This window comes from Balaenoptera physalus (assembly GCF_965194825.1).
Source record: "Balaenoptera physalus genome assembly, chromosome: 20".
NCBI lineage: Eukaryota > Metazoa > Chordata > Mammalia > Artiodactyla > Balaenopteridae > Balaenoptera > Balaenoptera physalus.
This window is the reverse complement of record NC_138901.1, coordinates 17,779,336-17,794,010: the sequence shown is the minus strand read 5'-3', so window position 1 is coordinate 17,794,010 and position 14,675 is coordinate 17,779,336. Positions and strand designations below refer to the sequence as shown.

The following is a 14,675-nucleotide window of genomic DNA, read 5'->3' as shown; positions in this document are numbered from 1 at the left end:
ATTACGATTGTTCTCCCTCAAAATGGGAAGGCAAACACTGTTGTTGAAAGAGCACTGGATCAGGAGTCAAGAGACCGGGATTGCAGCCCTGGTTCTGCTACGAATGGGATGTGAGAGTTTGGTAAGTTGTTCGTTTTCCCATATTTACCATCCAGCCTGTCTCGTAATATTTGATGTTTGTTGGAGACGGTGTCTCTCCCATCCTGGACACACACCATGTGTATCTTTGCTTCTGCCCCACCAGGGCCAGCCTTCTGGATGCTCAGTGGGTTGATCCATGAGGTAGGGGGGAAGGGCGGCGATGGGAATTGAGGGGATCCCAGGGGACCTCGTCACAGCCTTCTCTACCTTCCTCACCTCTCCAGCCCTCGGGGCCTGGGAAGAGGGTGAGGTGGCAACAGGAGGAGGAGGTGCCACTGCAATAGTTCTTCTTCTCACCCAAGCTGGCAGAGGGGCAGGACTGGCACTGGTGACACCAGGGCCACTCAGCCCCCGCTTTTCACAAGTACTTTCTTTTTTGGGTGGAAGGAATTGGAGGGAGGGGGTGAGGAATCTGGGGTTGATAAGCCAGGCTGTAAGACCCTCTAACAGCCCATCAAGTTACGAAAGACTGCCCCCAGCCACCCTCTTCCCCCAGGGACAAGTCCCCAGGTCCACCTGATTCCGAGATTCATAATCCCTCCTGCCCCAAAAGCTGGGTGGGAGCTCAGGTCCTTCTGTTCAGAGGTAGGGGGATGGATCCCTTGACCTGAGGATTAGCATGGAGAAGAGGAGTGGGGAGAGAGAGGGAGGAACAAGGCTCCACTCGGCCCTCCACAGCCAAGCACTTAGCGAAAATATCTCCCAAAAGAGATGTCAGCATTCAACAGTCTCGTGTCTCCTGGGGAAATCAGTCATTCAGGGAAGACTTACTAAAATCTTTCACATTTCCCCAAAAGTAGCCAAGGGTCCCAAGGTTACCCTCTCTTTCAAGCAATGCTGCCCGGTTGCAAGAGCAGGCAGAAACTTCCCCCTTCCGTAAGAATGGGGAATGGCAGGTTACGGGCCAGGAGGAGGCCAGTCCCCGGTTCTGGTGCTGTTGTGTGCTGGCCTCTATGCTCAGGGGATGCACTGATTCTCTCTCCTCCCTCCCTGGGTCATGCTCGCCTCCTGGGGTCCCCAGCTTTGCCTTCACCTGCCAACCTGCCTCTCGGTTCAGCTCTAGTTGGGAGCAGAGAGTCCCCATGGGCCCCTAAGGGTGAAGCCCTGTTGGGCTGGGGCAGGGATGCAGAGATGGGGCCAGCCCCCAGGGGAGAATTGAGGAGGGCTGGGGTGAAAGGGGGGAGAGAAGAGGTTAACTTTTAACATGGTGAAAATGTTAAAGTATTTTTCAAAACACTCTTACAAATGTAAAGATTTATCTATATACTGACATGCAAAAAATTCCACGACACCTTGTTGAGTGAAAAAAATACATTACAAAGCAGCACGTGTGGTGTTTATACAAAATTATATATATATATATATATATATATATATATATACACACACATATATATATATGGTGTGTGTGTGTGCGCATGTGCAAAAGACAGGGGGGGCGTGTGTGTGCAAGGAGTGATGTCTGGAAGGGTGTTCACCGAAATCTTAATCCTGTTTGCCTCTGGGGGATAGAATTTGGCGTGATTTATACAGTCCTATTTTTACTTTTTTCTACTGCTGAAATTTTCTATATGAATATGTTTTATCTTTATACATAGAAAAACTCCCAGTGATGATATTTTCAACCGGAGGGAAAAAGGATTGTTTTCATGATAAAAGGAATATAGCTACATTAGTCCGCAGAAAAGGAAAATAGAGAAAGAAAAGCTCCCGTAGTCCTATCACCAAGGCGGCCCTTCAGAACATGCGGTGGTTTTCCTTCCTGTCAGCCGGCTCTGAAAATCTGTTCAAATCTGAATCTGTTCAATCTGGCTTTTCCATCCAGGTATCACAATAGACTGGAAAGTGCTGCCCAGGTGTGCCCTCTCATGTAAGGCTCACAGGCCCTCTGAAAAGTACATCAGTTTGTTTTCTCTAGCCTAGGGGACTTGAGGCACTTGAGGCTGACTTTCAGGCAAGGGAAGTGACTTGCCCAGGTCACATACACCTGAGGGAGGGGCAGAGCCAGTCCTGGGACCCTGAGCACTGGCAGCCCAGCGCTACTTCCAGTGTGCATGGCTGCCAGGCCCCGGCGGTGGAGCTTTTGTGGGCCTGGACCAGCCCAGGACCCTGCAAACCCTCAGCTGTTGCGATGCAATTCGTTTGAAGGAACGCTTCTTGCTGCCCACCAGGTCCCAGGTCTGCCCTGGGGCTGAAGGAACAAGATGCCTCGGACACAGTCCACTTGGGTCTCTGGCAAAGAGAAAGAATGCAAACACTTCACACAAGGCCACTCAGCACGGAGCCTGGGCACACAGTGAGCATCAGTGAACATCTGTCACATGCCCACGGGCGAAGCGGCTCGGAGCCTGAGAGTAAGCCCATCTGGGCCATCACCGAAGGCTTCCCGTAGGAGGGGGCCTTTGAGCTGAGCCTTCAAGAATGGGTGGAATTTCCAGAGGGTCCAGAGAAGAGAAACAGTCTGGCGTTTCAGGTGGAGGGGTTGACTCTCCCAGAAGGCAAAGTATGCGAACTACAAAGCGCGCGGGGACTCGCTGGTCTACACGGTGGGGGCTCTGCAGTCCTCACCAACCGCGTAGAATTTGCCGAGTATTAGCCACGAGGGGCGGGGTGAGGCGGGGCGGGGCCGAGGTGGGGGGTGGTGGGGAGGCCCAGAGAGCTTCATAAAGCCACAGCAAAGGCGCCGCGACGCTAGTGACAGCGGCCCGCTGAAGACGGAGCCCGGGAGCTGCCGCGCGCCCGCCAAACGCGGGCGCAGGACCCAGGCGTCCGAGCCCGGGCTCCGGTGGGGCCCCCGCCCCGCCCCCGCCAGCCTCCGCCCAGCCGACCCCCCGCGCCCGCCCCCGCGCGGAGAAGGGCCGGTCCTCGACGGCCGCGGGAAGGTACCAGCCCGCCCCGGATGGGCATCTTGGAGCCAGGCTGCCGAGACATGCTGACGGGCACCGACCCGATGCCAGCGAGCGACGAGGGCCGGGCGCCAGGCGCCGACTCGCACAACCGCTACTTCTACCCGGAGCCGGGAGCGCAGGACGCGGCCGACCGTCGCGTGGGCGCCAGCCCTGGGGCGCCCTACGCCGGGGGCGCCCTGGTGCCTGCCCCGCCGGGCCGCTTCCTCGGAGCCTACGCCTACCCGCCCCGACCCCAGGCCACCGGCTTCCCCGGGGCGGGCGAGCCCTTCCCGCCGACGCCGGGCGCCGAGGGCTACCAGCTGGGGGACGCCTACACCGCCCCGGACCCGCGCGCCACACTCTACCCGGGGCCGCGCGAGGACTGTGCGCTGCCGGCGGGGCTGGAGGTATCCGGGAAGCTGAGAGTCGCGCTCAACAACCACCTGTTGTGGTCCAAGTTTAATCAGCACCAGACGGAGATGATCATCACCAAGCAGGGACGGTAAGTGAGGCGCGCGCCGGGAGCGCCGAGCTCTGGGAGCCTCCTCGGTCCCGCCGGCCCGGACAGGGACGCGCTTTTCTTTTTCTTTTTTCTTTTCTTTTTTTTTTTCTGTCTAGACTTTGCTAGTGTCTCTGTGTCTCTCACAGCTTTGGCTCAGGCTTTGGGGGGAAAGAGGAGTTGAGTTTCGGACAGGAAAGTTCTGGGGCTTGTTTACTCTCAGGACCAACAGGCACAACTCAAAAGGGAGATGGAGGAGAGGGGCGCAGTGAGCCGCCGTCCTGGTTTAGGGGGAGGGTGCCTATGGTTTCACCCAGCATTGGGGTGCGGTCTCTGCCTGGAGCGGGGCGCGGAGGGCGCAGGGGGAGTGTGTGCTTTGGGTTTGACAGAGCAGGGCGCCTCTTAGCCCCTATGTGTGGGGAAACGGAGCGGAGGGCGGGGTCTTACAGTGGGGTGAGAGCAATCCAGCCCTCATCTCCGGGGCCCCTTGTGCCCACCTCTCCCAGTCCCCCTGCTGCTGTTGTGTACAGGTCAGCTCTGGGGTTGGGGGGTGGTGTGGTAAAACTGGGATTTGGTGACATGGAGAAGTGGTCGCCAAGTTTCCTTTCCGGTAGTACTTTGAGATCGTATGTCTGGTGTGCGCATGTGTTGGGAGGGGGGAGGTCGTAAAGTGGGAAGGGGCATAGATTCCTTCCAGACACAGTCCCCTCCCCGAGGGCACAGATGTCCACGGGCCTGAGCAGGTGAAGCTAACCCATGGGTCCCAGCTGGCAGCCATTCCCACACTCTGTACCCTTCAAGGCTTGTCCCTGAAAGCCTGCCCCACCCTTATCCAGATACTCACCAGTCTATCCTGGGGAACCCATGGTTCCATGGTTCAGGGTCCCCTGAGCTCCGTGCATGTGGGGTAGGGTTTGGGGCCAAGGGTGCTGCTTCCGGAGAGAGTCTCCTACAAGGGGAAAGAAAGAGAAACTTGCAACTTGTGTGGTATTTGTTTAGTAAGCAACACTCTGAGTGGGCCCTGCCTGTGTCTGGTGTGGGAGTGTGCACCCACCCTTCCCGGTGGGGGCCCGTGTGGGCAGGGGACCAGCGAGGGCCTCTGTGTGGAGGCGCTATGTCATCAGTGGACCTGGGAGGTGTTGAAGAGCAGATACCGAGGGTTGGGCTTGGGGAGCGAGAAGGGAGAGGCCATGCTGGGCCTGAGGGTTGGCATTCAGTCTGGGCATTGCTGGAACATTCATCCCTCCTGACGGATGATTTCTATGGGGTGGTTTGGGATTGAGGGACCTGTCCACCAACCACAATTGGCTTCAAGTTGCTGAACTGTTCCTCTTTCTCAGGGATGAACCCGGGAAAGTTGGCATTTTCTTTCACGGCACGGCCTTCATCTTCTAGGCCTTCTGATAATTCCTCTCTGCTCCCCCAGCCCTAGCCCCTGTCTGGGTGCACCCAGGCATAGCCTAGGCTTCTAGGCTATCATGTCTGAATTGGAGGGGACCCAGAAGATCCTGTCCCATCTTCTCCCTGGACAGAGAGGCAAATGGACCCAGAGACAGTAAGAGACTTTTCTGAGGTTACACAGCACGTTCATCGCTGGCAGAACTGGCACCAGCATGCAGATGTTATGTGCCTGGGTTTCTTTCTCTGGTCCCCCACGACCAGGAGTAAAAACAACCACCCACACTGTCCGAAGGCCTTGATGCATTCAGAGTGCTTTCACTTCCATTATTTCACTGTGTGCTAGGTAGGCCAAGCGGCCTCCCCATTTACAGCTGAGGGCACTGAGGCCCAGGGGAACTAGTGGCTTACACTGGGTTACACGGCAGACCTGAACTCAGGCTCAGGCTTGAACTCTGTTGAGTGGTCAGGAAGCCTTCCCACCCTGGGGCCTGGTGGGGGGGTCTCCCCACAGCCTTGCAGCCAGGCCCCAGCCCCTCCAGTCTTGAGGGATGAGGTAGACAGAGCTTCAGCAGAACCTCAGGGCTCTGGGGGTGCAGGGCTAGCTGGGGGTCTTAGGTGGATGCGTCTTTCTGTACTGGTTGCCTCCTTTACACCTACAGCCTCCTTCTTTCCTTTATTTTCCTGCTGAATAATCTTCTCTGGACAAGTTTTGTTGTCTCTCTTTTAGATCCACACACTTAATTTCCTTTATTATGAAAAATTCCAATATATACAAAAGTGAAGAGAAACATGTAACGGATCTCCATCTACCCATTATCCAGCTTCAACAGGTGTCAATACTGGTCCAATCTTGTTTCTGCTTTATCCTCGCTCACTTAACTTCTGGTCTGAAACTATATTAGTGATAGTGTAAGTAATTAGTAAGTAAATCCTAGACACTGTATTACTTTATCCTTAAGTAGTTCTCCATGCACCTCTAAAAATGGCTTTTTAAAAATAAACACAATGCCATTAGCAAACCTGAAAAGAAACTCTTAAATATCAAATTTCCCTGATTGTTTCTTGTATGTGCACACGCGCGTGTTTTACAAGCCTCACACTTTCAATCCATCCTAACGGACTGCTTCGGACACTGCGGGCTGTGGGGCCGCTGGAAGGAGGCAGTGGCCCCTCACCACTTCCTCTGAGGCCTCCTCTTGGATCAGGCCTTGGGGGCCCCATGGTGGGGTGGAGAGGACAGAGGACACACCGCCCCCGATTCAGCACCCCTGACTGTGAGCTTGGGCTCCAGTGATCTGGGAAGTCGGCGGCCATTTCCTTCTGCTACTGGCTTCTGAAAAGGAAGTCTTGGGCTCAGAGAACGGCTCCCTTTCTGTCCTCCTGCTTCGGTGGGCTGGCCTGTCCTTCCATGGTTTCCAGTGACCCACCAGTCACCACCACATCACCCACGGCTTTCTTCCTTTTTGAAAAATCCTTCCAGCCCAGGCCCACCCACAGTCCCGTAGCCTTTCGCCTTGGGCTGACTCACTCCCTCCCAGATCCTTCCTCTCCCACCCACCCTAGACCCATTCCTCAGTGTGCACACAGTAATGCTCTCCTCCATGGGCAGGAATGGGGTGGGAAGCAGGGGGTGATTCCAGGGTCCAGAGACTGATCCAGGCAGCTCAGATGGGGCTGGGAGGGGAAACGGAGGACAAGAAGATGGACTGGCCAGCTGGAAGGCTGAGAGTTCAAGTTTGCGTGTTTGTGGAGGTTCACGGCCTGATAGGCCCACTCATGTTGCCCGGCCTCGTGTTGTTTCTGGGAGGCAGTCTGTGTGCTGCGCCCAAGTCGGCTGGTGTGTGATAGTCGACGGTAGACGTTCTCAGTAGAGGAAGAGAGAGGCGGCTGTCTCGTGTGTGGGTGTGTGGGTGTGCAGCAATTGCCGGCAATCCCCACTTTTCTGGGTGTAATTAGTTGATTATTGTAATTAAGATAACTCTTGTTAAGCTGCTCAGTTTGCATTTGTGTATGTGTGTGCGAAGTTAGGGCTTGATAAAACAATTTCAGTCCCGTACCATCCTCAGCCCTTTTGGTTTTCTCTTCTCTACATTCCAACTCCGAGAACTTTTTAGATCTTTAAATTTTTTTTTTTTTTTTTTTTTTTTTTTTTTTTAGCTTTAAGCCTGCTTTAATTTGGGCTGACTGGCTTTATTTCTTTTGGAGCATGTGAAAACGGCTTTGCTTTCTCTTCCGCCGTTTGCTGGTGGCTGTCTGATTTCTATTCAGTGGGTCCGAGGTTGGTGGGAAGAGGCGATCCCTTGATGCCCGAGCGCTTTTTGCATTTGGATCGGTACAAGGCATTGCCAGAATACCCTCCTCAAAGGTGGTACCGATTTACACCCCCACCAACAGTGGCTGAGAGGACCCATTATCCCACAGGTTCATCAGCATTAGATATTGTCAATTTTGAAACATTTTGCCAACATGACTGATAAAAACCATCTTTTAATTTGTACTTAACGATGGTGAATTGGAGCATTGTCAGAGGTGTACAGGATGGGGATGGGATATGATGACTTTGTGAATCATTTCAAACTGGATGGTCCTTAGAAGCAGCAGAGGAACTTGGGGTCTTGGACCCTGTCCCCTGAGGGCTGAGTGAGTGGTGAGCGGTCTTTCCTAGGGGCTCAGTTTGGCACCAGACCCATCTTCACTCCTGGTTCCTTCCCAGCAAAGTGTCGTGTAAATCAGAGGCTATTTTGGGATCCCAGCTGGTGGTGATTCTAGACTTTTAGGGTGAAGTTGAGACCTCCCTTCTCCTCTCCCTCTTCCCCACAGTCTTCCTGTGTCTCCTGCCTTTCACTCTACCAGCGATAAGCAGGATGGGGTGAGGGAGACGATAGCATGCGCTCTGCCATCAGGAGACCCCATTTCTGCTCTCCCAACGTGGAGCCATCACCAAACCTCTCTGAGCGTCATTTTCTTCAAGTATAAATTGGAAATAACATTTTATATCTCAAAGGACTGGTTCAGTGAACTGGCTGCTGCATAAGTAGTGGCACTTGAATGAATATGTTCCTTCTCTCTATTACTACATGTTTAGATAGGAACTGCTTACAGTATAGGCAACATGAATGACCTGACCACTGTTGTAGAATGAGCTGGTGATAGAAATGGGTTGAAAATATTCCCCCACCCTCGATCGCTCAAAGTCTCATCCCTAACCTTTGATTTCTCCAGTTGACTGGCATACCGAGCTCCTGGAACCGAGGGCCTCAGACCGTAACCCTGGACTCTTGCTTGAGGTTCTTCAGCCAGGCCAGAGGGCTTTGATAGTTCTGGGCCTGGGAGAAGATAGGATGGGGGCGGGATGGGAGAGACGGTGAGCTGAGTTTCACATCCTTCAAACTCCTTAACAGCTCTCAGAGGAAAGATGGACAGGAGTTATTATCTCCATTTACGGGTGGAGAAAGTGAGGTTTGGCTTGGGAATTAACTTATCCAAGGCCATAGGACCACTAAGTCTCTTTTTCTCAGCCCAGGAGAGTCTGGGGAAGACAGGAATGTGACAGTACCCTCCCCGGGAGATCTTTTTTTTTTTTTTTTTTTAAATAAATTTATTTATTTATTTTTGGCTGCGTTGGGTCTTCGTTGCTGCGCGTGGGCTTTCTCTAGTTGCGGCGAGCGGGGGCTTCTCTTTGTTGCGGTGCACGGGCTTCTCATTGTGGTGGCTTCTCTTGTTGCGGAGCACGGGCTCTAGGCGCGTGGGCTTCAGTAGTTGTGGCTCGTGGGCTCAGTAGTTGTGGCTCACGGGCTCTAGAGCGCAGGCTCAGTAGCTGTGGCGCACGGGCTTAGTTGCTCCGTGGTATGTGGGATCTTCCCGGACCAGGGCTCGAACCCGTGTCCCCTGCATTGGCAGGCGGATTCTTAACCACTGCGCCACCAGGGAAGTCCCCGGGAGATCTTTCCAAGGTTATTAGCGATGTTGATCTGGGACCCTCTGGGGACTAGAATCCACCCAAAAGTGCTCCTAGGCCCCTAGAACTCTCCGTCCCCCAGGTTTTCTCACGCATGAACCAGTGCCTTTCTTCCCAACCTGCAGGGCTTCTTGTAGGGGAGGGGAGAAGTGTGTGGGAATGAAAAGTAATTCTCATGAGGGTGTGACTCTTTCAGCTTAAAAACTCTGCTCTTCCTGCTTGGGTTAGAAGAGAAAGACTAAGCCATAGATGTGCTGGTTGTAGTGATGGTGGTGATGGGGTGGTGGTGGTTGTAGTGGTGGTGGTGGTGGGGGTAGTGATGGTGGAGGTGTTGGTTGTAGTGATGGTGGTGATGGGCTGGTGGTGGTTGTAGTGGTGGTGAGGGGGTAGTGATGGTAGAGGTGTTGGTTGTAGTGGTGGTGGTGGTGATGGTGGAAGTATTGGTTGTAGTGGTGGTGGTGATGGTGGAGGTGTTGGCTGTAGTGATCGTAGAGGTGTTGGTTGTAGTGATGGTGGGGGTGTTGGTTGTAGTGGTGGTGGTGATGGGTTGGTGGTGGTTGTAGTGGTGGTGGTGGTGGGGGTAGTGATGGTGGAGGTGTTGGTTGTAGTGGTGGTGGTGATGGGGTGGTGGTGGTTGTAGTGGTGGTGAGGGGGTAGTGATGATGGAGGTGTTGGTTGTAGTGGTGGTGGTGATGGGGTGGTGGTGGTTGTGGTGGTGGTGAGGGGGTAGTGATGGTGGAGGCGTTGGTTGTAGTGGTGGTGGTGATGGGGTGGTGATGGTGGAGGTGGCGGAGATGGTTGTGGTATGGTAGTGCTTCTTCCTCTGAACCTGTTGCTCAGCACAAGAGCACAACTTCCCAAATCCAACTTCCTCCACTTTTCCTGGGAACCAGGACTTTGAACATGGGGGCTGCGCTCAATAGAGTCCCTCTTCCAGGTGGATGGGAATCTCCAGCTAGGACTTCAGTTACTTCTCTGAAGACCCTGGAGCAGGCTGTGCTACAGACATCAGGCCCAGGAGGATGGGGCAGGGAGAGCCTGTGGATGGGTGCTCTGGGGCTAAGCGCATGTTAGCACCGTGAGAGCCACGATGGAGAGCGTGGATGACAGACTGAGGCCAGACCAGGGTTCAGGGAACTGAGAGATGAGGACCTACTAGGAACTGCCTGTGTGGGGCTGGCTTGTGGCTTTGCTCCCCCTCTAGGGAGCAAGCTAAGGCTAGGGACAGGGGTGTGCAGCTAATGTCTAGCAACTGACCCTCTGAAAGAAAAACATTTTTGAAAGCCCCGATTCATAGTGTTTGCGGACTTCCGTGGTAAATACCCCTATAATGGCTGCTCGTAAGCTGCCCACGTGATATCACTGAATGCGGAGTTGGGAAGAGACGTGTGGTAGTGCACATAATCTGGTATCTCCACCGGACAGGTACAATAGATGTAAACAATCTCAAGAGCAGAGATAATAGTAAACCGTAGTAAAAAAAATTGAGAAGTGATTTTTTTTGAGTATTTATTACCGTGGCTTGTAATGTAATATATTTAATTGTAAATTTATGTGATTTAATTTTTAATCGTGGCTGTTTAACAACTGGCTGGCAGACTTCCTGGACTTCTCCAGCTGGCTCTGGTGAGGGGGGGGAGCCGGCTCCCGCACACCAGCGACGGACCGCCTTTGCACAGGGCACGGCTGTCCGGGGGGTTGGGGGCCGATGGATATCGATGGGTCTCCCTGTTCTCCCCAGGCGGATGTTCCCATTCCTGTCATTCACTGTGGCTGGGCTGGAGCCCACCAACCATTACCGGATATTTGTGGACGTGGTCTTGGCGGACCAGCATCACTGGCGGTATCAGAGCGGCAAGTGGGTGCAGTGTGGAAAGGCTGAGGGCAACATGCCAGGTACGCGCCTCCCTGGGAACTGGGGGGCATGCTTTTTATCTAATACTGGGCGCCCCCTGGTGGATCCAAGAGGAACCCCCCCCAAGCCCCTGGCCCTGACTCCTAGGATTTCATTCTCTGTTCCATCCCTCCCATCCCATCCCACCCCACCCCACTCCACCCCACCCCATCCCCTCCCACTTCTCACTTCCGTTCTGTTTGTCATCTCTTCTACTTTGCTCTAGCCTGTCTTCGGCTCAGTCCTCTGCCCACACCTCCCCCTGTCCTGCCCCGTCTGTCCTCCCCCTGCATCCTTCTTGCCATCCCCCTCAGAACAGGCAAAGAAGCCCCACATCACCAGGGGTCTGGTCCCAGGGGCTGCATGCCAAAGAGATTAACTGTCCACAGGGAACCGCCTGTACGTCCACCCAGATTCTCCCAACACTGGAGCCCACTGGATGCGCCAGGAAGTTTCATTTGGGAAACTAAAGCTCACGAACAACAAAGGGGCCTCCAACAACGTGACCCAGGTGGGACTCCTCCCCATGGGATAGCCCCGCACCCCTCCCTGTCCCCGAGGTCGCAGCGGGTCCTGCAGGCTGCTTCTGTTCTGTAAGAGCGACTTTTCTCCCTCTCTGACTCTGGTTCTTTTCCACCCACCTTGGGAGGAAGCTGAATCTCAGGGCAGACAGGTGTCACATTCGGGCCAACACGGACCAAACCAGCCAGGGGGTTTCTTCACTGAATCCTGGGCTACCATCACTCGTGTACCATATTGGGTATAGAGTTGGTACCGGTGGTCCCAGGGAATGGATGCAAAGTTTCTTTGAGTTGAGCAATTCTATTAAAAGTGCCCTTATCCCTGAAAAGCCCTGTTTGTGCTAATCCCTTGGTCACAATGGACCTCTGGGGATAGGTAAAGGGGCAAGAGAATAGAATTGGTGCCCTGAAGAGGCTAGGGACTGGGGTTGGAAGCCTGGGAGAAGTTATGTGGTGGCGGGGCAGAGGAATGGGCACGATGACCTCAGGGTCCTTTCTAGCTTGGCCGTAGGGTTGGCCATAGGTGGGGCTGGGAGAGGGTTCCTTTGAACTCCCTCCTCCCACCCTCACAGCCGTCCTACCCTCTCTCAGATGATCGTGCTCCAGTCCCTCCATAAGTACCAGCCCCGGCTACACATTGTCGAGGTCAGTGATGGAGAGCCAGAGGCGGCCTGCAACGCTTCCAACACGCACATCTTTACTTTCCAAGAAACCCAGTTCATTGCCGTGACCGCCTACCAGAACGCCGAGGTGAGGGCTCCCTGGGCGAGGGTGGGCTGAGCCTGTGGCAGGGCGGGGGGACGACGACGGGGAGAGTGGAGCCCCCAGTCTTCCTGGGAGCGATTTTGGAAGTTCCCCAGCCTCAGACTCAGGACTCAGGTGACTCTGTTTCACTTCTCTCTAGATTACTCAGCTGAAAATTGATAATAACCCTTTTGCCAAAGGATTCCGGGAGAACTTTGAGTCGTAAGTGCCACTGGGTTCATCTCATGTTGGCAGAGGCCTCCTCTTGTCCCTCTGAGACCAGACAAGTGCTCAGCACGTCCCCTCTCTGCCTCTGCGGTGGGGAAGTGTGGGCTGGGTACTGGAGGGCGGCGGGCAAGTCAGGAAGGAGGGTCTGGGGAGGGACGTGAGACAGGCAGGCTCCTAAGTGACCAGTTCTGGTCATGACCCCTGTCTTTTGCTTCCTGTTTTTTTTTAGCATGTATGCATCTGTTGACACCAGCGTCCTCTCCCCGCCTGGACCCAACTGTCAATTGCTTGGGGGAGACCACTACTCTCCTCTGCTGCCCAACCAGTATCCCGTTCCCAGCTGTTTCTACCCCAACCTTCCCAGCCAGGCCAAGGATGTGGTTCCCCAGCCTTACTGGCTGGGGGCCCCTCGGGACCACAGCTACGAGGCCGAGTTTCGAGCTGTCAGCATGAAGCCTTCATTCCTGCCCTCCGCCCCTGGGTCCACTATGTCCTACTACCGAAGCCAGGAGGTCCTGGCGCCCGGAGCTGGCTGGCCTGTGACCCCCCAGTACCCTCCCAAGATGGGCCCAACCAGCTGGTTCCGCTCCATGCGAACTCTGCCCATGGAACCTGGCCCAGGAGCCTCAGAGGGGCGGGGGCCGGAAGACCAGGGCTCCCCCTCCTTGTGGACTGAGATCACTCCCATCCGGCCAGAGTCCAGCGACTCAGGACTGGGTGAAGGAGACTCTAAGAGGAGGCGTGTGTCCCCCTACCCTTCCAGTGGCGACAGCTCCTCCCCTGCGGGGGCCCCTTCTCCTTTTGATAAGGAAACCGAAGGCCAGTTTTATAACTATTTTCCCAATTGAGCAGATGACATGGTGAAAGGAGCAGAAAGAGTGTCATTGGGTTGGTGACACCAACTAATGTAGACCACAGACCCAGGACTGAGCCGTCCCCAGCTCCCTCTGTCCCATCTCCTTCTGTAGCTGGTTGAGGAAGAGGGGGGCCAAGAAGGATTCTGGGGTTCACTTGCTGCCTCCTGGCCCACAGTGAAACCTGCGAGGAGTGTTCTCTGCCCCTTCCTCTGTCCCAACTACAGTCATTTACCTGGTGCTGCTTCTGGCTGTGGGTTCCCAGCTGGAGAACAGAAAACAGACAGTGGAAGGTCTGGGACACAAAGGAGCTTCCTCCCTTCTGCGGGGTGTAGGGGTGGGAGTGGGGGGGGGTCAGGATCAGGTGGGACAGCCAGACTGGAGACTCAGATCTCTTCCTCTGCAGAGTAACTTTCAACATTTGTGTGTGTGTGTTAATCCCTGATGTGGAAATAAAGACACATGAATTTTATAACAGCCAGCCAGCCACAGTCAGGGGAGAGGACCCAATGACTTTGGGCAGCTGGCTTGGGCCGCACCCTCTTAGAGGCAGTGGGGTCCCCAGGAAGGGGCTGGGAAGAGGGGGGGGGAATTGTGCACGATTCAAGAAGCAAGGTCTTGGCGGGGTGGTGTGTGAGGGTGCATTTTTCTTTTTTCTTTTTTGGGAACGGGGGAGGCTATTTATTGTACAGAGAGTGGTGTCCGGATATATTGCTTTTGTCTTCATCACTTTCTGAAAATAAACACGAAACTGTCAAGTGTGTCCTGCTTTAATGCCTGGGTGGGGGACACGGGCGGGGACTCTACCGGGAACTGCAAGTGCACCAAAGCTGTTCTCTCTGCTCTAGAACAGAACTTGAAGTTCCGAAGACCATGTACCTCCCAGAAACCAGAGGTGACTTCATTCAGGGGATAAACTGAGTTAGAGCAATGCTATGTGTCCTGCCTTTAGTGCTCAGGTTAATGGATGATGCCGCTTCTTAAGGTGTCTTGGGATACCCTGACCTGTAGAGCAGGGTGTGAGGGCAAGGCCAGAGGATGGGGGCTGGGTCGGGGCGGGTGGGTCTGAGGAGAAGGATGGCACTTGATTTCTCTTTGCATTTCTAGCAGCTTTGGGTCCTCCATCTTCATCTTGGGGTTGTTCAAGGATTAAAGGAGTAAATGTAAATAGGACCACATGAAATTGCTGTTTTTGTAGGTCAAAAACAGCCAAATATTGGCAATTTCATATGATTTACCCTAGTACATGTAAAGGGTTTAGAGCAGTGCCAGATAAACAGTAAGCACTCAGAGTGTAAACTATCATCATTGTCATTATTATCATTCTCTAGCCGTTTCTCTCTCTCCTTATACACGTACTGAATTGCATTTGTAAAATGATACATGCTTCTTTTAAAGAACTGAAGCAATGCAGAAAACTATAAAGACAACAATAAATTATCCTAAATCTTACCACCCATCAGTAATTATCATTAACATTAGATAGATTGGAGAGACAGAAACACTTTTATAATATTGGAATCATACTGAATGCTTTTTCTTAATGA

General features: G+C 53.8%; 1 protein-coding gene across 1 annotated transcript; it reads left to right on the top strand.

Moving 5' to 3' along the window:
- Positions 1-2,862: 2,862 nt before the first annotated feature.
- TBX21 (T-box transcription factor 21) lies at positions 2,863-13,886 on the top strand. The gene is made up of 6 exons (XM_082442341.1): positions 2,863-3,531; positions 10,629-10,783; positions 11,171-11,292; positions 11,894-12,052; positions 12,207-12,268; positions 12,504-13,886. The coding sequence occupies exons 1-6, from the start codon at positions 3,041-3,043 to the stop codon at positions 13,120-13,122; spliced, it is 1,608 nt and encodes a 535-aa protein (XP_082298467.1). The 5' UTR covers positions 2,863-3,040; the 3' UTR covers positions 13,123-13,886.
- Positions 13,887-14,675: the final 789 nt, after the last annotated feature.